Consider the following 23,373-nt stretch of genomic DNA (forward strand, 5'->3'; position numbering starts at 1 on the left):
CGGTAGACACTTAATAGAAGCTTGAAGACTGCTGCAGTTCGGATGACATCTGTGTGATGTCACTAGCATACAATAGCTTCTGGCACTGCCTACATTATTTTGAAATTAAGCTTCAAAAGTGGAAAGAAAAAGACAGCTGAACTGGGAAGGAACAATTCGTGTGACATTGTCACCAGTGTTCAAGCACGCAGTTATACTTTGAGGTTGTGTAGGGGTCACATAATTATTACGGTAAACATCACAGGCAGTTAAAAAAAGGCCGAGACCAAAAACTTTGTATTCCACATAATAGATATTCATTGCTTGCAAACTGAGCCGGACTACCTCTAGTTTCATCTGCGTGAAAATTTTCCCCTCCATTTTATCTTCACCTTGGGTTATCCAAATCTCTCTTGCCCTTTGGCGAACTCATTTATTTTAACATTAGGTTAAGCCAGCTCAACGCCGCCTGTATAAACATTGCCTAATGCGCGAGCGAAAAATGGCCAAACAGCCACTTTCCTGTTGCTCTCTCCTACCCTTCGCCGCTCCGTAGCCTTCCAGCGTGCTTTTGTGTCCGCCAGCCAGCGCCGCTTCTCGGAAACTATGCAAAATAGTGGAAAGTTTGTTTAGCGTTCCTGAGGCGGCGCTCCTACGCCTTCTTGTTTTTCACCATGCCTGTCTGTCTTGGTCTGTCACTGATAAAACTTCCTTTGTCACGAAGCAAAATCCCTTGCGCTGCCGCAGGCTGATGCCGGCTTTGCGCGCTTATCTACTGGGATCACAGGCCCTGAAATTTTCTGAGTGGGGCATCCCACCTCTATCCCCTCCGCATTTAGGTATTGTTTCGACCCCGCTGTTCGCACTCCGCATCGGTACGCACTTCTAAAATTGAGTACTGTACTGTAGAAGCGCCCGGACAGTGTGGCGGGATCCCAGCTGCTTATCCTTTTTGTTTCCTATAATTTTCTGAAGTTTACAAGCACGTGATATTATTGGAAAGTAATCGTAGAAGTGAGCGCCTGAACAAAAAACGTGCACGCAATTTTTACTTCTCTAAATACTCCAGAAAGAAAAATATCAGTGAAATAATGGCTGCCCCATCCGAAAATATCGTTTTTCTGTTAGCTATATGTCTACCCGACAATCAGTATGTTCTTACACTATTTCAGTCCGCCTCCGTCTTTATCTTTGGAAAAATGCAGCAAGTATGAAGCGAACGACACGTTGAACGAGATCCCCAGTGCGCCACAGAACTAGCGCCCCATCGCGGCTAAGATGTAAGTGAAACGGCCCTTGAAGCCCAACAGGCAAGCTGACAGACACACGTCGTAGAAGTGCAGCGTTCGCGACTCGCGAGCAGTGACGTAAGGCGAGATGTCCGCCGGCACGCGCCACATAGCGGATCAGTGCCTGAACTAAGCGTCCCTACCCTTCCCATTGAAAAGTGCGCGACGTGTCAGGCAATGTTAATACAGGCCAGAGGAAATTTCATTTACTTTCATTTCACGAGCCTCAATTACTCAATGTGCAAAAACTTGCCAATCAATGAGAAGGAATTGCTCGAATGTAGGCATTTATTTGTGTTTCACAATTAGTTTGACAGTGCAGTTAAAAAGCAAGTACTAAAAACATTCCATAGGTGCAATCAAAGTAAACAAGAAAAAGATCTCGACCATGTATAGTGTTTCCGCACACACTGTCGGTGCTAAGCTGCAGTAAAAAATTCATTCAAAATATTGGTTTTCAAGCTACACCCGTAGTTTGACACTGACCTGACCTGATTGAGAGCTAAGCACACCTGGAAAGAACTGAGGAACAGCACCTGAATATTGCCAGCCCCTCGCAGTACAAATGCTCTAAAGCAGATGTGAAACGTACACGTTACTCAACACCAGGTGTAAAATTACACCCTAACACATTCTGACCCGGAACACAGTCTAGAAAGCATTGTTACATCTTGCACAAGAACAGGTGTGAAATTGCAGCTTGGCACATTTTATCCTGAAGCAGGTTTAAAATTGAACCACTTTACAAATTTCGCGCAAAGACGAGTGCCTGAACACAGGTGCAAAATTACACCCTAACAGATTCTCCAACACTGTCACTGACGAATGAGAGCTAGAACCAGCTTCATGCTCAAGCACATCTGCAAAGAATAACTAATGTATATGGCCAGTCCCTCACAGCATAAATGCAGTAAAGCAGGTGTGATATAGCACCTTAAAACATTACCCCAAAAAAAGGTCTAAAATTACACCCTAGTGCATTTTGATCTGATAACAAGTCTAGAAATGCAAAGGTATAAAGAAATGCATAAAAGAACAGGTGTAAAATTGTAGCTTTGCACATTTTGCCCTGAAACGGGTTTCAAATAACACCGCTTTACAAATTACAAAAAAATTATCAGAAATGCGTGTAAAATTACACCCCAACACAGGTGCAAAAATACACCCCAACACATTCTTATCTGAAAATAAATGTACAATCACATTTGTACACCTTGAACAAGAAGGAGTGAAATCGCAGCTTTGCAAATTTTACTCTTAAACAGATTTAGAATTGCACCTTTACACATTATACACATGAACAGATGTAAAACTGCACCTTAATACCGTATCCAAAACCAAACGTAGAATTGCAAAAGGCATTTTATCCCCAGGAGGGATGCAAGGTTCACAGTGGAGGGTAAAGGCCAGGTGGAGGTGGCGCAGGCGGTGTTACAGAGAGCTCAAAGAGGAGGGAGTCATTCCATGCAAGGCCTGGGCTTGCTTCGAGGTCGCTGATGGCGACAAACTCTTGCCAGACGTAAGGCACGGTGTGGTCCCCCTGTGTCCTGGGGAAGCTGGGATCGTTGATCGTGTAGCTCACATGCTGTGGGCCCGTCTGGTTCACAAGGGTTATCGTGACCTGCAAAGAAATGATGCCACAGAGCTGCTCAGTAGAGTAGCAGTACAACAATGAAACATTGACAACAGCAATGCCTCTATGATGTAATGCACATCAGGGTAGCTTCAATGAAGAGTGGGTATACGTAGGCGGTGACATGACACATACTGTTAACTACATGGAGACACTATATATGCTTTTCCAGTCTTTGACCATTGAGCTTGAACGACACAATGGTATGCATCGCGTTTACTAACTGTTTCATTTTTTATGTGCAAGTACAGTGGAACCTTGATGATACGTCTCCCGGACTTACGACGACCTGCTTCTTATGACGGATCACCGCGGTCCCGGCAAACTCCCCATAGAAACAATGCAGTAGAAACCGTGATGATGTGACGCCCGAGTGCACACGGTCCGCTTCATACGACGGACTCTGGCGGGGCTAAACTGGCGTTTTTCCCATCTTTTACACTGCTTCACTGTTTCGTCTCGACCTTTCCCGATTCATAACCCCCTTTGAAGCTGCTTGATGTGCGAAGGTTGGCAGGCGGGCCAGACGACTTGATGAACAGACGCAAGCAAGCAGGCGGGTACTCGCGAGCGGGAGTTGACCTTTGACGGCCACACGCGGCAGCCGCACGCCAACGCACCAACCGTGTGAAGTTAACGTTCAGGTGGCTGGCGGACTCTGAATTTGAAGCTCCCATGGAGCCGCTGCCTAACGCGAAACCATGTACGACGGAACCCCACGACGATGACGGAACACCCGCTTTCCTCACACGCTCGATCCAAGTTTCTTCCTTTATGAGGCTCTCTCTCCACCTCTCACTGCTCTTTTCTTATCAGTGTCTTTCAAAGCAGTGTCGCCACTCCGCTCCTTTCTTTGCCGTTTTTTTCCATCGCCGTCTTGTACTGTCGTTCGTTTCACTTGGCCTTGGCAGTTTCCCACTCACCTTTTCCCCTCTCAATTTCCTCAACCACGTCGGCCTTTATCTCGTGGGTGCGAAGCGCGGGGCCGGCGGGCTAGCTTGGATGCCGTGGAGGGGAGGGGGGCATAAAATAAGCATTTCTCTTTATAAAACAGGATTTTAGCTAAAGGTCCGCAAATTACGCGAGGACACGCTAAATATAGTAGCTTTAATAAGTTCTTAGCCCACCTGTCGTGTAAGAGCATCTACTAGGCCGGCCTTTACCCGCACCCCGGTCATACGACGCTTTCGCGCGGTCCCTTGAAAGCTGTATTATCGGGGTTCCACTGTAGTAAAAAACTGCATGCAAGCAATCTTAGGATGTCATTAAAAGCCACACAACAAAACATCTTAATTACGGTGTCTAGTAGCCCCGTTAAAGGTGACAGCGGCCTGGCACGCTATGGTAAGAAGGCCTCAAAAGCAGCCGTCTCAACTGCGAAGTCTAGACACATGAACCGCCTACTGTGCAAAGCTGAAAAAATTTCGGGTTAATTCCCGAGGGAATTGGTAAGCATGTATAGGTGGTATTCATTGAAAAGTTTAGCTGTCAATTTCTTCGTTTGGCAACACTGAAATGGCCACGGACACGGCGCGGTTTGTGCCACTGCGGCCGCACGCTGAAGAAAAATATAACACCGGCGTGCGTCGTCTGCTCCGTTTCCACCCGATTCTCAACGGTGGTGTCAGCAGAGTTGTTATTAATTGCACTCTCATTGGAGTCGAGGCATTACTTTGCGTTCGGCGGGCTAGAGCTTGGAATGTCCAACCCATATCATGCGCTTAGCACGGACAAGTACCGCCATCCCGCGGAGCCCGATGTAACCAGTGACGGCGTACTCACATAGTTGCCTTCATGCGTGCCTGGCTATTGAATACAGGCTATATGACAACTGCTGATGGGTACATTCATACATACACAGATGGAAACACTACACGATCTGTGCACCACACTCATGATTAACGAGCCACGGGCAAGATGCCACAGTCATTTTTAACTGAGTTCATGATTCCACTACTGATTTCATGACACACAGCTGACTACCTTAAAAGGAACCACGATGTGCTGATGCATTGTATTGGCCACTCATTTACCACTGTCTACTTATTGTCTACGGCGCAGTGCAAGATGCAAGACATGAAATCACGATTTCATTCATAGTTCAGCTTTTTGTGGTGGTGACGATTATAATGCAGATGGTGTGAAGTAAAAACAAGCGGACAAATCTTTTTCTTGGCACACGACATGCACAACGCTCAATGATAACAAAAAAGTAGAAAGACGAAGATATCTTGCTTGAGCGCACCCTGTGTCGAAACGGCCAAGGCAGCTGTGCATCGTGGGGACCCTTGAGGAGGACCAGCTGCACGGCCATAAAGCGGCCCTTGCGGCTTTGGCCCATGCCGTTGAGGTGAATCCGAAGCTGAAGCCGGTAGCCAGGCATCCCCGTGCAGAACACGGGGCTGGACGAGTAGCGGTGCGTGCCATGGCGCTGGTGGCGGCGGGTACGAGAGTACTCCTTCAGCAACCACCGGAACTGGCCGTCCGCTTGGGTAATCATTTCATCCTGTTGCGGGAGAAAAATGGAGGAGTCTCACCCGACCTGCGGTTTCGTGCTAGTAGGGAAAACCAGTGTTCATGCGGGTTCAAGGGTTACTCAACACACACCGGTTGCGAAACTCCCCATAGGCCTCATGTAGCAAAAACTGGTCCACAGTTGGTCCCCCTGCACTTGGGGCAAACAGGGGCAAGTGTGGGGGCAAATTGACTAGCCTGGCATCAGTCGACAGAAAGTTGAAGTGGTACTGAAGTGCTTATGGCTGGTGGCCTAAGTTTATAAAAGAAAAAAAATCCCGGGCCATCTCCACTAACGTGAAAGCTGGCGAGGGGCGAGGTGTGCAGGGCATAAGTGTATTCTTGGCACCTTGACGTTTTTGCCAACAGAGATGAAACCGTTTAGGGGGCAGAGGTACACAGCCTTACTGCAAAAGTCTCTTGTCTTTGAAGCACGAAGCGCTCCAGCATGAGTTGTAAACGAGTGTCCCGGTGTTCTTTTAATATGTGTTACGCTCTAGCACGAGGCGTAAATGGGTTTCATGGTGTTTTATAGTACCGTGACTGCATGAGGCGAACGACGATTATTACGACGACAGGAGATGCCAACAGCCCCAGCCCCTAAGGGGCTTCACTCCTATAACCGTGGAAATGGAAGTAGCACCTAATTTAGTGTTTGCAAACGTGAAAAGCAAGTTTCATTCAGTAATTCTCATTATTAGAAATAAATGTTTATTTTGTAACGTTCATTTAAAAGTTTTTGCGCCCTAGGTGTCGTGCCAATACACTTGCCCTTCAGGTTCAACAAAGCAGGGGCGCTCATGCCACCTGGGTTCTGAAGCGGAGTTTCGCAACCGGTTTACATCGAAGAACTCTGATGCCTGCTTATATGACGAAAATTCAAAGTTTTCTCAAGAATTTTCAAGGCTCTGGGTGTGGATTTTCAAAGACCAAGCTGTCTGTTAGAACTCAAAGTAAGACTGATGTTTGGGGAGAGATGAAGGCTTGAGATGATGACAAACTGTTACAAAATGGGAAACTTGCTGGAGCCATCATATCGACAAGAAGTCCCTTTGTAGAAATGATGGCTCCAGCAACGTTCCTGGGATTTCTGTGACGATTTCTCATAATGGTTTCTTAGAGTTACATGGATAAGCGCTTTCAGTGCATCACAAAATGCAAGTTTTATTCGCTGAAGAAGATCAACCAAACACTCCGGCCTTACGTAGCCTCATGTTGCTTTAATGTTCATTAAGGGGGGGAACACTGCTTCCGAAATAACTTCTTTAATTTTTAAGCAAACTCTGTGAAACTTGCCAGTCTCTGTGAAACTTGCTGCTTTTTTCCCACTAATTTCAAGTATGCAATTATTTTTGGAGTCGGCCAATTGTTTCCCAAGATAATTAGAGATAATTAGTCACTTTCGGAGGAACGGCAGACAGAACAGTGTTGGTCAAATAACTGCAATCTTTGTATGCTTCAACACTATGAACCATAGAGAGTGCAATAAGAGAATTGTTTTGTTGATGCACTGCTTGGAACCAATTTTACAGCAGTTGTTTTAAGAGCAGTGTCCCCCCCCCCAAAAAAAAAATCATGGATTTTCAGAGGTTTGTGAGACTTCTAAGACTTTCAAGGCCTTGAAAAAAGCTTTTCAAATTTAAAGGTTTTCAAGGAGACCCTGGATAACAGCACCACGTGATGAATCGATGAGTTATGAATACCCTCATCGATCCCTCATGAAAAGTCTTGCATCGATCAGTGCACTGCTAGAGTGGGTGGATCTAAGCCAGCAAATCAGACGCTACCAAACTGCACAACATTTTCGAACACTTTTCTTTACACAAAGGCGATCGTACATGTCCCTACATCTTTTTCCACGAGCTGTGGATAACTGGCCTAAGAAGACAAAGTTGTGTTTTAAAGCAGCACCCTGATTCGGTGGAGGCCAACCAAATAATTTTTTGCTTTTATACTTACGTAACATAAACACACAGATGTGGACATTGGATGCGACTATGCCTACTTTGCCTACTCCCAACTAATGGCACTGTATCATGTATGGGGTGTTGTAACAAACATGCATCTCTAAAACTATTTTTTTTTAGCAAACCGTGAATTTAAGGGGGGACACTCCTCTTAAAACAATTTCTTCTCATTTTGAAGTAAACTCTGTGAAACTCGTCAGTCTTGCTGCTTTTTTTCTCACAGATTTCAAATATGCCATTCTTTTTTTAGTGCAGTTCATTAGTCCCCAAGACAATTAGAGATAATTAGCCATTTCTGGAGGAACAATAGACAAAACAGTGTTAGTCATAAAGCTGTAATCTTTATATTTTCTAATACTATGAACCCCAGTGAATGCAATACTAATAAGAAAGCGGTTTTTTGATGTAACACTTGGAACTAATTTTACAGCTCATTAAACCTTGGTGGCACCAGTGGCCAGGACCTATTTCGAATGCTTATTTCAAACAACAAAGTTTAATGAGCGGTAAGATTAGTTCCAAACGTTACATTGAAAAGCCGCTTTCTTATTGCATTCACTGGGGTTCATAGAATTAGAAGATATAAAGATTACAGTTTTATGACTAACACTATTTTCTCTATTGTTCCTCCAAAAATGGCTAATTATCTCTAATTATCTTGGGGTCTAATTAACTAAAAAAACAATGGCATATTTGAAATCGGCGAGAAAAAAGCAGCAAAACTGACGAGTTTCACAGAGTTTATTTCAAAATTAGAAGAAACTGTTTTAAGAGGACTGTCTCCCAGTAAAATAAGCACTCAAACTCTGCACGAAATCACATTTTGTAGGCTATTGTGCTTAGCAGTAAGCTAAGTAAAGGACCTTGCCCTGTTATTTAGAAATAGAATAAAGGCGATCTCTGACTACGGGAATCCCGGAATGATTATGGAAAACAGACCACCCCAGAACGGCCTCACTGTCTTATCAAAAAAAAAAATGCTTCGTGGAAAGGAAGGTGCTGGTTTTGGATAACTCAGGTGACAGCGCCATCTCACGGCAGTACGTTTTCTGCACTGGTATAAATTGCCCTTATTTGAGATCGACGATCACTTTGTGTGCGTGTTTTCTTCCCTGAATTGCCTTTTAAATTGAATTTTTCCAGGTGTGACTACAGATGGGCTTCTAAAACCTTGATGTTTGGTTCACGCACGTCTCTGGATATTGTACAGATTATTCTGAAAAAGAGATCGTGCATCTTGTGGCAAGAAGTTCTTACGTTGCTTGAAGACAGGGTGGCTGGAGCCATGGAGGCGAAGGATGCTTCTGAGGGAGCCATTGATACCTGTAGGAGTGCCAACAAACAAATGCGTTGAAAGCTATAGGACTTGCAACAAGTCAAGCACACTTGCAATGTTTGTCGCATGAATTATGTCACAACTACATCTAGAGGATATCTGCCGCCTCCCCACTCATGTAGTCCTTAGTGCGGTCGTATCTATGAAATTTACTCATTTGAGCTAGCGTATTTCTGCATACCTGATCCCAAAAGATGAAATATTGTCTTTCTTTATTCTGCATTAAATACAAGCAAATTTGTAGTCATTTTGCAATATGTGCTCGTAATGAGTGATGACCAAAGAAATGCCAGAGAAATAAATAAATGCATGGAAACTACTACGTTAATTAAAGTCAGTTTGGTATAACCTGCCAAACCAGGGTTCGACTCGATTTACTTTTTGATATCAGCTAAAGGTGAGAAATAGATCGGCCTAAAAAATTTCAAAATTCATAATTATCCCTTTTTACGCAGCTAAGAATATTGCACTACCAACAACACCCCAAAGAACAGTTATTCTGTTTTAAGATTTTGCCTACAATTTCAAAACAAACTCCGTAACACAATGCATATTCAATGTACAATCTCATGCAGTGAGTAAATTCAAGCCCCTCAGTTGTCAACCCTCTAAAAAAATATTGCAAACGACTTTTCTTTTCTTTTTTTTTTTGCAAGACAGGAGACAGTAAGTGTTCTTGCAATAGAAGAAAATTCCTGATCATCCTGTTCTTTTGTTTCTGAAGTAACACAATCGCAAAAACACACAAACAACTTTCCACACATATTCAGTCATTTGGAGATGCGATGCTAAAGAAACAAAAGCGATAGAATAAACATCATCATCCTTATCAGCCTGTCTACACCCACTGCAGGGCAAAGGCCTCTCCCATAGATCTCCAATTATCCCGGTCCTGCGCTATTTCCGGCTAATTTATCCTCGCAAACTTCTTGGTCTCATCTGCCCACCTAACTTTCTGCCGCCCTATGCCACGCTTGCCTTCTCTAGGGATCCACTCTGTTACCCTTAATGACCAACGGTTACCTTGCCTTGCATCACACGCCCTGCCCACGCCCATTTCTTCCTAATTTCTACTAATACGTCCTTAACACGCATTTGTTCCCTGACCAACTCCGCTCTCTTTTTGTCTCTTAACGTTACACCTATCATCTTCCGTTCCATTGCTCACTGAGTTGTCCTCAATTTAAGTTGCTCGCTGAGTCGTCCTCAATTTAACCTCCCATAGAGACTAACTATAGTTGACTTCTATCCTTCACAGCAACACACAACTACGCAAGTGGCAAAAAAGTCGTTTACAATATGCCCCCCCCCCCTTGGTGCGACAAGTACCGTTCCAATGGATGAAATGCATACCAACAATGACAGAGCAATGCAAGAGCAGTCACAACATTCACACCACATAATTAGTCTCCTATTAAGACAGACCATCAGGCAAAGTTTTCCAACCACTCGCTCCTTAGAGCAAAACATCCCCATGCACTTCATTGCTGGTTAGACATCAACTTATTAAAAACCATATCGTATACCTTCAGGCCAAAGAATGCAACCACCGCTGGACCAGACATGAATAGAGACCTCGGCCCAGTTAATTCCTCGCAGACACATGCTGTCGCCACACCAGAGGACTCGCAATCTCACCTTTCGGCGCAAACACGCCTGCTTTTCGTTTAAAAGGTTGTGCGACCGTTGCCTAATGCTGTCGCGGATGGGTGGCCATGTTTGTGGCAAAAGGGTGGCCAGCAGGCCGGACAGAAGCCTGCCCATCTGTGACCACACGAGCAGACACTGTTCTTGCTCGCCACATCCAACGACCAACAAGCTAAATGTGGCTACTGTTCGAATACAGTGCACCACTCCACCGAAGCGACAGACTCGGATAAGAATGGGTGGGCACATTTCGAAAGGAGATTGCGCTCAAGACGCGACATCCTCTGCTCTTTCTCGCATAGTTTGTTCGCTGCGCCTGCAGTACATAGTTTATATGCAGATAAAAAAATTGTGGCGACAATCAGTGTAACGTTCAAAATACGCGCATAAAGGCACTCTTTGCGCCGTGCGAAGGAACAGCTTGATGTGGTGATGAGGCGTAGGGACGACTTCCGTTGTCGTTTTTAAAGTTGTACCAAAGTATAGTGTGGCCGCTTCTAGACTTCTTAAAAGGGGCACTAGAGTAAAATAAATACGGACTCGGCCAATTTAGGCTTGGATTAAACTTGACAGCTACCGATCCACTCACAATTTATCCGCACTTTATTATTGCTCTCTCCCAAAGCAAAGCCGCATCATAAGCGCTGCATATCTTTTCAGCAACCTCTCTGACCTATTTCAGTGATGAAACCTGGGCATTACATTTGAAGTCGCCCAAGCTTGGCGGGCAATGCTATGCTTAGCTGAAGGGTAATGAAACTGCCCACAGCAGAGAGCCTGACGAGATTAAAATATGCGGCTGGAAGGCACTAAACATAGAGTGCTAAAAATCACCTCATGTGTTCATGACTGAATGAGGACGGTGCTAGAGCACTTATGCGGTGATGTTGACATAGCTACTCCCAAGCACTTCATTCTCTTAGCAAACAGAGGCTTCAAGCGGTGTAGATGTGATGTGGTGAGTGCGTTTGTGTGTGTGTGTGTGTGCCGGAAGCGGGAATGGATCCCACAATGGGTGCATTTGGGCTCGATTGTCGCTTCCAGAATACGGCGGATTTTTTCTAAACTTCTATTTTCACTTATTCCTCCCTGTATCACAAAAAAGACAATCTTACCTCATCCAGCACTTCAAAAACACTTTCAAAAACAGCCGTATAGAATTGGCAATAAGGACTGCAACTTCGATGTGTGTCCTTACGAAATTCCTGACAATCTTACCTCATCCAGCACTTCAAAAACACTTTCAAAAACAGCCGTATAGCATTGGCAATAAGGACTGCAACTTTGATGCGTGTCCTTACGGAATTCCTTGTCCCGAATATTTCTGTTCTGCATGTATAACTATATAAAAAGTATAAGAGCAGGCCCACGTTCTTGCCTCGTTAGCAAAGCACAGGCTGTCCTGGTGGCTTGGCGCACTTGGACTGTAAAGCGTCTGCGCCTGTAAGATGCATGGACGTAATGGATTAATTGTACGACAGTTTCTATCGGTACAAACAGCCACTGACCAAGTCCAAAATGTAAAAGAATTTGGAATTCTCCCAGTTTTTCTTGTTCCCATCTTTTACCTTTTTGACTTTGTCAGTGACTGTTTGACTGTTTCTTCAAATAATGCCTGACTAGATGGACTTCCGTCAAACCCCTGACTACTTTCACTTGGTACATATGATCTTGGAGAATTGAACCAAGGAAAGATTGACGCCGCCTCGGAAATAGAAAAAAGCAGCTATTTCCAGTAAAACTTCTCAAAGCCTGTCAACAAACAGAGACACCTGTCAAGAGTTTCAGTATGATTTTTCACAGCAAAATGCACTTTCGCAGATTTTTGTGCAATTTCGGAGTTATATTGCTACAACCAATGAAGGTTTTATATGCAGTTTGAAATATTCGATATTACAAATATCACACTTTATATGGGCTTGTTCATGATTAATATTGCCATTATACTATTACACTCACAGCTTACCGTATTTTTGCACGCATAACCCGCCCCTGCATATACCCCGCACTCCAACTTTCCATCAACCAAAAAAAGAAAAAAAAAGGAAATCTGCGTATTACCCACTTATTTTATACATAATAGGATGGAACAAATCTAGTACTCAAGCAACATTACACATTTGTTTATGCGAAAGAACTTACCTAGCTGACTACGCAACTAGACGACTTGCCACAAATTGAGTGCAAAATAAGCACTGTAAATGGAATAACAGTGGCTTAGTCGCTACTGCTGCTGTAGGGGCGTCACTGCCAAACACGCATTGTGGTGAAGCTGCACCAAAGGAAATACCTCGCATATAATCCACACCTCTACTTCACCCCTGAAATTTTCGCATTTTTGGTGCGGGTTATACGCGCGAAAATGCGGTATGCATGCGATGTCAGGCCTCAGAAGTTGATCACTAGCTGACTCCCAACTTTATATAGAAATGCAATGGGGAAAGAATTTAAATATTCGTTATTAACGCAGATCAGAGTATACAATGCTCAAAACAATGCATCGCCCCTCAAAAGCGATCGAGGACTAAGCACTGACATTTGCACAGGAAAACAGAGTAAAGAGTTTGAGAGAAAGTTAGAAAGGACGAGAAATGTACCGGCACAAAATTACGCACTCAAAGTGCGAGCACGGAAAAACAAGGCGGGCATACGAACCCACTAAATCTGACAAGGTGTGGAACACCAACAGCAAGTTATTCCCAGATGAAAACACAAGCAAGCACACCCATGCGAGGACAGAACAAGAAAACAGCATTTCCCTTTTCATGCATGTTAATTTTCCCGGTAGATTCAATTCAACGCCAGTCAAAAGTGTTACACTCCTCTGACCTGTGGCGGGGCTGGAGCTCCCTGGGCGTTCAGCTGAGCCAGCCGCTGCTCCAGCTGCTGTACTCTGTGTCTCAGCTCATTCTGCACACTCTGCGTATGTTAAGAGAAGAAGCGCGGCACTGTTGGCGGACAGTCTTTTTAAAGCGAAAGCTTTCTTAGTGGCATCCTGTTAAAGCATCCTGTCAAAAAACTAATGCATTTCCCCATAGACCAGTCGGTTGATAGCAGAGCTCTGGTAAGATCTCTGCATGACACACAGCGCGTGCGTGAAACCGGGCTTATATTGTGTCGGAACGGTTACTTGAACATCGTGAAAAAGGAATGGTTCTAGATAAGACAATACACGCATCAATGACGAAGAAGGAGTACAGTAGTATACCTTTACCTCATAAACCATGCATCAGTATACATTGAGATCGTTCGTAGATGCACTTAGTGTGCAAAAAAAAAAAAAAAGTTGCATTTTTGAAAAAAAAAAAAAAAAAGAACAACATTGCAAAAAACGTGTGCGTCTTCTTATTATTGTGATCCTATAAGCTTACAAACAAAAAAATTGAGCTTGTGGTGCAAGTCATTAGCGATTTTGAGGCACTAAATCTAATGAGGTCATTAGGCAATTAAAATGGTAAAATCCCACCGAAATTTTTTTGTTTGCTTCCCAAAATTTTAAAAAACAGTGAGCCCACATACAAAAAATAAAGCTAATATTGAAAGTGTTCTTTAAATTGCAGCCGTGCAATCAAACCAGGACTTCAGTAACTGGAGTCACCCCGTCAGTTTGATCCTCACTGCAATGCCTTCCTCTCTCTAGCGTTCAGCTGTAGCAAAAAACGAACAATGGTAACACATATCCAAAGAGGAATCCTTTACTGAACTATGTTGCAGAAAACTAGCTGTTTTGGTTTTGTTCTGGAATTGCTAGAAGGATTTTGGTTAATGTCCTAAATACAGGACACTAGGGCTGAATGGGATAGTGAAGCTAGGGTTATAATTTCGGCTCCTGTTTCGTCACTATGATAAAACTTTTCCAAACTGCATGGTGTTAGAAAAAGAAATTGACTTGCTCCGTAGCTGTGAGAGGCGTATCAACCCGGCATTCAAAAAGAATGTGCAACCGACACACTCACGGCAGTCTGCGTGCAATGGTGTTCGAACCCCAGGTTCAATCCTTTGAGGGATGCGTTGACTTCATTCAGTTGGTTGCGCAGCATGTCCCTTTCGCCCTGGATCTCCTGCAGTGACACGAAAGAAAAAGGCGGGAAATTCAAATCGGAATGCTCTACCCATTGAAGCTGCCACCTGAACCATTTTTGCAACCTGAGTTGGGGTTAGCAACGACAGGTTAATTTAATTGGAGACCACTTGGGAGTGCTTCAGGTATAAACTTCTGTCTTGTCTACCGAAACACGACCAAAGAAGAATTAGAGGCAAATAAATAGGCTCTGCAATTTATGAAAAGAAGAACCCTGGGTACCAACTGTACATATTTCTTCAATTACACTACAGCCACGAATTCATATACGTATGATGAACATTAATTGAAAACAGAGGTACAGTAGACTATAAAATAAGAGAAATAAAAGCAAAAGCAACTACTCTGCAGTTCATGGTGCTTACAGGTATGTTTACGGCACCAAGTCCACCGTTTTCAAAGTTTGAATTAACCATATACTGTACTACCGTATAAGTCGGGATATAGGTCGTGATTTTTCACTAAAAAGTTTGCCGAAAAGTTACCCCTCGACCTATGTACTGATCATTGGCTTAATTTTTTCCCCATTTCTCGGCCACAAGGTAAGGGGGTCGACCTATATTCCGGTTCAGCCTATATTACGAATTACACGGTACTGTATGCTTGATATTTTTGCTCTCTTGCAAGGCTAGGCCAAATGAGGTTCTACCGCACAACTATAAAATTTCCACACTTAACCCCCAACTGGCAATATTGGACAGCAGCTTGGTGCATAAAACAATGTTAAGAAGGGACAGAGAAAACTACATTTATCACTCAGCAGAGCACAGCCCCTCCCAAACTAAGAAAAGCCAAACCCTTGTACTCCTGGAGGTCACATAAGCCATGCACCAACAGAAAGTGTCGATTGAGGATGCACCCACCTCCAAGCTGCGCCTGTACGCAGCGAGTCGCGTGACGACCAAGCGCCTGTGTTGCTGCCAGTCCTGTTCGTGCGCTTCCAGCTCTGCCGCAGAGCCCTGCACATGTAGCGTGACATTTCGTTCTCAGCATCCTAATCAGCGCTGCATGTGCGACAAAATACAACCCTGAGTCATTATATAAAGACTGTTTTGTCCCGGTAGTAACCGTACCAATTTTATCGCGAACTTCAACGGCTAAGCTAGATTTAAAGAAAACTTCAAAAGCAGTGGCGCTCTCCACCCACTTCCCGGCGATTCCTTTATGACGTCACAGAATCTTGTTTGTGCGACTGGCAGCAGGGGACCGAATTCACCAGCAAGAAGCACGACTGGGCATTGAAGTGGAGCCTCTATCTCTGTTTTGTCGCGTCCATTAAAGGAACCCTGCAACACTTTTTTCAACTTTTTCCTAATCCTTAAATGCTTGCAGAAAGTAGTCAACCAACAAACCAGTATACTAAGATTATGGGGACGCAAAGTACCTCAGCCAAAAATTATTGCTCTATGCCCGTCAGATAACTCTTTGAAACTTGCTCAAAAGATTTCTCTCCCTGGTGTTGGCGTTCTTCGACCGCTGGAGTGACTTCATTACAGAGGTGTAGCGGCCATTGGCCGGTTTTCCTTCAGTTGCAGTAATGAACGCATTCGAAGGCCACTTTAAAAAGAAAGCCACAAAAGCGAAGCTGGGACGGAAGGCTGATAGTTCTGCTGCGACGAGAAATTCACACAATGCCGCTCCGTGCTGGCGATAACTATAGCTTTCTCAGTGCTTCCAAATGCGAAGGAAAGAGCGAAAGTGTTTATCGGTAGTGTTTCAGGGTCCCTTTAAATGTTAACATGCGGATGACCCACTGATAACTATGTCTTTAGAATTCTCTCGATTGTGCCACTAGTACTGCCGACATTATGTCAGGCGAAATGTGAGAGCTTTCAAAGCAAAGCTTCCTATGCCTTACTGATGGCGTTCAATGTCGCGCCAAGTACTCACTGCAGGAAAGCCAACTTTACACAATGGGTTTTACAAAACGATGGTGATGATGATAAGCGAAGGCACATCAAGCCCCCCCCCAATCTCAAAAAACACACTTTCTGTGGCGGTAATCTAACCTGAGTCCCGCACTTTGCGAAGCTGACGCCTTCCAACATGGTCGCAGCAGTTTGGACTTTGATCTTGACTCAGGTTGCATAGGAGAAAGCTTCGCATTTTAACCATCGTTCTCTTATGAAAGGGGCTTTGATTTTTTATTATTTCTCACGATTTCTCGGTAAAAAACATCTCTCACAGCTGAAATGGAGCTTAGTGAGCTAGTTCCTTCAAATTAAACAACGTTGTATTTTGTCTTCATGGCCCATTTAATACCAGGAGCAGGATGGTTCTTGATGATTATTATGCATCTACCCAGGGGTTTTCCCAGGAATGGAATCAAGAGGGATGTCTCAGTAGCTGGCGGAAAGGGGGGGGGGGGGGGGGGGGGGGCAGGGAAGGCAGAAGGCTAGATAAACTATATAAACTGTTTCTTTTTTAGTCCAGTAGTTACATAATAAATGTGTGTTAACCGAGTGTTCATCTCCGTGACGTATATATATATCCCTTTTTCTCTATATACATCTGACAGGCGGTGTTTTCTATTTAATGTGAAAAACACTTATTTTTTAAAAATTCAGTTTTTTTCCGAAAAAGGTCAGCATTCCGTTTTTAAATGTCTGACCATTTTTGAACGTGTAAAGACGTTTTCAAACTTGCTGCCAGGGCCAACGACGAGATCTAATTTTTTGAAACAATGTTTATATAGGGAGTACACGAATTAGCACCATGGCTGCAAGCTGTTTTTTTTTAATTTAATTTCTTTGTAATATCTGCTTTAGGTTGTATCACTTGTTTCCAATATTGATTAGCATTGTTTGTATTTAAAAACTTCTTCCATTTATAGTTTCGTGCCCCGAACCACATCCCTTCCTTTTTTTTTTTCACCTGACGTCCATTGCAGCAAAAGCTTCCTATTAGGATTAACATTTTCAGAAAAATTTGGTCCTTGGTTGAAAGTGAAGCCCCTTAAATTAGAATTGCTTGGGTTTCGACGAGTTGGTTTGCATCAACTTGAAAATTCAGCTTGAACAAAAAAATACAGGACTTTCCTTCCCAAGTCCTGTACTTTTTCGTTCAAGCTGAATTTTGAAGTCCCTCAGATTAAAGTAGACAGGTGCGTATTTTCTCTTTCTGTCTCACTTTAGATGGTAACGTGGCATTTCGCTCCTTCTTTAATTGGGGCTTCACCGAACTGCCCAGATGTTTAATACAATAATATACATGAGTGAAATTGAGAGATTCAGGGGGGTGTCCAGAAAAATTCGGGAGGGTCTACACACCCCCTACGGGGTGGGCAGGGAAATCACTGCCTCCAGCCATGATGGTACTCTACTATGACGTAAGGCCAGACAGCAAGGAATAGGTACGGATGGGTGAGATAAGGGAATGTTAAGAGCGGTAGACAGGATGGGTGAGATAAGAAAAAGTGGTCGACATCAGCCCACTGATGATGGTGATAATGAAGTTGTGGTTCGAGAGGCGGACCTGGAAGTCGCAGCCGAAGTCTGCCATCCAGCATCGTGGGGTCCCGTCAGGCTCGCCGCTGCCACTGCCCGACGTGGACGCTCCATCGTTGGTAGGCGGATCGCCGTTGGAGCCACCGCCCAAAGGTGCTACGGGTAGCATGCCTTGGTTGCACTGCCTCAGATGGTCCTGCAGGGCGAAAACACAGCTCAGCCAATTGCTACACACTCGGAAAATTCATTTCAAAATCATAGAAGACTGTATTAGCAAGGAGAATCTGATGATTGCTCACAGTCAAATTCGCTTCAAAAACCAAATTCTTTAAAAGTTCGACTTAAACGTAAGGAGCAAAGTGTCTGAATTGCCAATATTCGGTACTATTCAGTCAATTCAACTCTGCCAAGGAGGGTGCGGGTGAAATGCCACCAAAACCACAAATTCGACCCTATCACAGGCCAACTGCACTCAAAATTTCAACCTCTTGAACATGTTATTTTCGTATAGCCTGCCTAAAAAGACTGAAAGATACAAAATATGACAGCTGAAATACGCGTATCTGCGGCACAAACGACCACCAAAAATCGGAGATTTTGAAAACAAAATTGAGGAGAGCGCAGCCATTACGGCTAGGCTGAAGTGATGTGCCAGCTGGCCCAGCCGGCAAGCTAGCGGCCGCACACGGTAGGCCGAAGTAAACCTGCGCACAATACTTCGCCCCTCCCGCAGCCCTAGGAGAAGTGCGCTCAGTGGAGCTTGACCGGTTCTCGTTGATTGGCCGTAGGAAAAAGCACAGGGCCGGCCGCAATGGCACTTTCGCTTCATGGCTGTTTGCGCAATCCGCCGGCAGGTGCAGTGTCGTCTTCGACGGAGCTATTTTAAACTTTTCTAACTGATTAACAACGCATATTACGAGGCTACCAGTCATGACCCAGTTGGATTGGTGGTACGTACTGTAAGTTCAAAGTAAATTTCGCCGAGGTGAAATTTGAGTGCAGCAGCCCTTTAGTATACAGAAATAAGCCCGGGCCGGGCTGGGCTCGGGCTTGACTTTATGGGCCCGGCTGCTAATAGTTACGACATAAAGTCTACAAAAGAGTATTAAAAGGTATTTTTTAAGTTTACTTTTATGTGATTCTTGATGTCAGCTGTACGCAATGTTTTAAAAACCTGTTTTGTTAGGCCTGATACTCCCTTGCATCAAGGTATTATATTTTGGTGCATTACATAGCAAAGATACAATTATAAGGAATGCCCCAGCGGGGAAGGAAATAATTCAGACAACCCAGAGCTCTGCACCTATGTCTATTTAGATGTCGCATCCATCGAAACGCGGCTGCTGTGGCTGGGAATTGAACTCGTGCGCTAGAGAAACAGCACCGCTGAGAGCAACCACCGCAGGTAAAACATTTGAATGCACGTACCTACTCACGGATTGAGAAGAGAAACAAAAAAGTTTCAGCAATACCAACTTGTGGCCGAGACAACCGTGAGAAGTTGCCAAGAATCTGGTCACCAAAGGTGATGGTGTCTTTCATGTAAGAATACGAGATATTACTATGCTGGTGGGACGTGAGCTGAAGACTACGTAAGCTAAAGTATGTGCACTTCTTAACCCCAATTTTTTGCATTTCAGTTTGTGACCTGCTGTACATTCGGTACTGTCATGCAGTGACGAATTAATGACATTTAAAGCGAATGACATTTGCTCTGAATGTCATTAGATCCCGTGTGATAGGGGTATTACTCACTCATGAAACGTGGTGTTGAACAGAGAGAGCCAGTTCACTACCGCATTAGCAAGTTCCCGAACACTTACCCTGAGGTCACAAATGCGGAGCGTTACGGCGCAGCCCTGTTCCTTGTTGGAACACCACACCTGGAACTGGGACGCCTTGTCCTGGACAGATGTGTCCTCAACAAGCTGGAAAGAAAAGAAGTACAGTTGAACCTCGCTATAACGAACACTCATATAGCGAATTATCGGCTATAGCAAACTAAATATGAACTTTGGCTGGTCACACTTCATTTCAATGACACTGATTCTTTTTATAATGAAAGTGAAACAGAGCCGCGCGCGATATTGTATATAACGAAGAAATATTTGACCAGGAGGCTTAGAAGCTACGTGGAAAAACCCCCCCTAGTCTGAAACTGCAGAGGTATAAAGGCCCTTTTGTTTGTGGACACTGTGGAAAACTATCCTGCTCACCGCTGTGAGTAGCCACCAGACGAAGATCACACCCTTCCTCGAAAAAATGGGAACGCAGGCCTGGTTTGTCAAGTGAACTTTGTTCTGTTCTAATTTTCTGTTTCATGTTCTGGTTCATTGAGCTTGAAGTGCCACAAAGAGAAAGATAAGCTTTGCCTTGTTTAAAGTAGTTTCGAAGATTAAAATAATGCGTTTCTGTACCACGGTTTTTTGTTTGCGTGAGCCAGATTAGCGATTGGTTTGAACCGATTTTTAGCTCTACTGTTACAACGAATATCGGATATAACGAACTAAATCCCTGTCGTGATACCACTTCTTTAAAATGAGGGTCGACTGTACCATCATTTTATCAAAGCCAAAAAGTGAGCAATGAAGAAGCCAGCTCATTTTGAAAGCAAAATTGTTCAGCTGGATTTACGTAAATGCAGAAGCATGAACAAGAACCCACAGTTTCTGAGTTATCTGTTTGCTATAGTGTGTGTAAGATGGTGGCACTGTCCCTTGGATTTGCTAAGTACGATTCATGCCCAAGTTCATATTTTTTGTGTTTGTTGTTCATTATGGCCTGACTGCATGCCTTTCTGATGATGTTAGACCAATACCTTTCTCTTCGTAGTAACAAATGATAACCACAACATGAAGCCGTTGGCAGCGATATCTCATAGGTAAGCTAATAAGTGCCGAAACCTGAATAAGTGATATATTAATTTGATTCAGGAACCCTACTAGAAAAGTGTTCGGTGCCTTCCATGTGACCAGCACTCGTGTTTGTGAGTTGTTTTTTTTTTTCCATTCTTGTTGATATGCTGTTTTTAATTACGCTTTACTTCTGTTTTGAGTGAATCTGATGCAACTGTTAGCAGCGCATTGCTTGCACAACTTCCACCATTACTATAAACATTTTGATGTGTTAGAACTGACAGTAGCCTACTTTTGTAGTCACCAACTTTTCTTCGTGTTAGCGCAAATTATTTGCTTCTTGCTTCTGCTGCAAGAACTTTTAAAAAACAATTTACAATGTTAGCGCCAACTCTCTAAAAACATTGCAGGGCCTCGTAATGCATATCTGTCGCAGAGATCCCACGACCACAGGAGGCAAAAATTTGTCCACAGAGATCACACAACAGAGATCAGATTTGTCCACAGAAGTCACACAACATGAGGAGACAAAAATTTGCCCACAGAGGCAAGGTAGGAGCGGAATTAGTTGACTATACCTGTCCCCGAAAAATTTCCGCCTGGTCCACAGGGCAGAAGGACTTGCTGGCTTGTCCCAGAAGTTGCTCCAGGCAGCGGGTGCAAAAGCGGTGGTCGCACGACGGCGACAGCCACAGGATTCCAACCAAGTCGTGACAAGACGAACACGTCACCTGCAGTGCACGTACATTCAATGCTTGCGCCCCAATATTTTTTCTCCCCCATACGTAAGCAACTAGCCCCATTCCAGCAGTATGTACTAGCCCAGCATCAACTGGCCCAGTACTAGCAGTACATACTATAACTCAGCACAGAAGTGCACACTAGCCCAACAAATTTGCCCAGGGGTTACAATAAGTACCAGCAGCACATATTAGTCCAGTAACTAGCCCAGAGCATACAATCAAGAGAAGCAAACTACTCCGGAGTGTACAACCAACTGGCCCAGGAGAGCTTACTAGCCCAAAAGAAATGGGCAACTAGCTTCAGTACGTCACCTCAGCTGGAACCGGATGCAGGAAGTCAAGCGCCAAGCCTTCGCTCAGCTCAGAGAAACCACGCACTCTGACTTCGTGCGGCATCCGACCGGGTCAGTGAGACTCCTGCGAGGAAGTCGCAAAAATTGTTGGTTGTGTCGCAGGATATCACAGGCTCCACCGACATTAACAAACGTTGTGAATTGTTTATGCGATGTGGCATGTACGTTGCTCGCACGCGCATCGCATAAAAAATTGCTGTGGCTAGAAGACTGGAGATGCTGAACATTTTTATAGTCACAAAGTGTTAAATTTTTCTAAAGATACGCAAAACGTCGTCAGGTTGCCTTTAACTTTTACAAATATACGAAGACATTTCGTTAAGTTCCCGCAACTTAGTATAACCCTTCGTAGTTATAGTTATAAATTAAGAAAAAAGATGTTGACAATACATATTAATTTTTCAGTATGAGGACAGTTGCTTTCGATTACGTCATCATCTAATTCTTTTAAGCACGAAGCACGGAAAATGCCTCCTTGAAAGGTCAACAAATAAATTTATTTCGGTAGCATACGCGACATAATTTCAAGAAAATTCGATGGGATCATCAGAGCGCGCAGCAACAACAAATAACCAAGCAGTGGAACATGCTGGTAGCTGTCAGCTTTTTGCATGACCAAGAGAATGTGACACATTTCATCATGCAATGTTTCATTAAACTTAATTAATTAACCATTAAGTTGCAGCATACTATAGATACGAAATAATTGATTCTAGCTCGAAAGCTCTAGTACTCTAGCTACTCAGAACCGGCAGGCCGGCACCAATGAATTAAGTTCCTTCGTTGGAGGGACTATCAAAATTGTGCATAATCACGAAAAATTAGGTGGGGCGCGATATACTCACGGACACGCTAAGGTATACACTGAGCGCGGGAGTTTGAAGGCTGCCTGAATGCCCACCAAAGTTCCGCGTAGAGGTGAAAAAAATGGGTCAGCAATTTTTTCCGCAAAAGGAAACGGAGCCGCCCGAAAACTTACTTTCCTCTAACACGGCAGGCAGCTGGACTAGAGCAAACACGTACGGTAAAAACGAACAATAATACTGGGCAATTAAACAGAATCGGATCTGCGACTACAAGGCCAGCTTCTACCCGCAATCGCATTAATTCCAGAACGGTTTGATGTCCCCCTGTCAAACCAAACTTACCAACAGTTGAGCTTGTCGCATTCAGAGAACGCGCGAAATGCTGCATGCCGCGATAAAGCGAGGAAGCCAACTTGAGCGTTCGACGCAGAATGACACCTCACTCTATTGTTTCATTGTTTTTGGCGCCGAATTAAGTTGTCGCGCTTTCTATCTGGGAGGAAAACTCGTTTCTGCCACCGGCAGCGTCGGAAACGTCACGCTGACGCAGACGTCACGGCCAACAGACCGTGTCCTCCCCAACTTGCGCCCAACTTGTTGACCCTGAAAAGAACCAGTCGCGCGGCGAAACCGAAACTCGGAGGTTTGTTGACTTTTCTGACGTCATTCTGTAATATATAAAAAAACGTTGCACAGAAAACACCACTGACATATATATTTGTTC

At 44.1% G+C, this 23,373-nt stretch overlaps 1 protein-coding gene across 2 annotated transcripts; it reads right to left on the bottom strand.

Annotated features, from left to right (window-relative positions):
• Positions 1-47: 47 nt before the first annotated feature.
• LOC144138386 (TNF receptor-associated factor 3-like) lies at positions 48-23,273 on the bottom strand. 2 transcript variants are annotated; one of them, XM_077670642.1, is made up of 12 exons: positions 22,992-23,273; positions 21,803-21,907; positions 21,326-21,478; positions 19,716-19,820; positions 17,921-18,088; positions 15,310-15,405; positions 14,322-14,426; positions 13,195-13,284; positions 11,744-11,806; positions 8,640-8,705; positions 5,147-5,407; positions 48-2,889 (listed from the first exon to the last, which is right to left on the bottom strand). In XM_077670642.1, exons 2-12 carry the CDS (start codon positions 21,884-21,886, stop codon positions 2,656-2,658), a joined length of 1,425 nt encoding a protein of 474 aa, XP_077526768.1. In that variant the 5' UTR covers positions 21,887-21,907; positions 22,992-23,273; the 3' UTR covers positions 48-2,655. The 2 variants fall into 2 exon arrangements, with proteins under 2 accessions (XP_077526768.1, XP_077526769.1); XM_077670643.1 differs by lacking the exon at positions 11,744-11,806.
• Positions 23,274-23,373: the final 100 nt, after the last annotated feature.

This window comes from Haemaphysalis longicornis, unplaced genomic scaffold (assembly GCF_048455015.1).
Source record: "Haemaphysalis longicornis isolate Haplotype H1 unplaced genomic scaffold, Haemaphysalis longicornis Haplotype H1 scaffold_5, whole genome shotgun sequence".
In the NCBI taxonomy this organism is placed as follows: Eukaryota; Metazoa; Arthropoda; class Arachnida; order Ixodida; family Ixodidae; genus Haemaphysalis; species Haemaphysalis longicornis.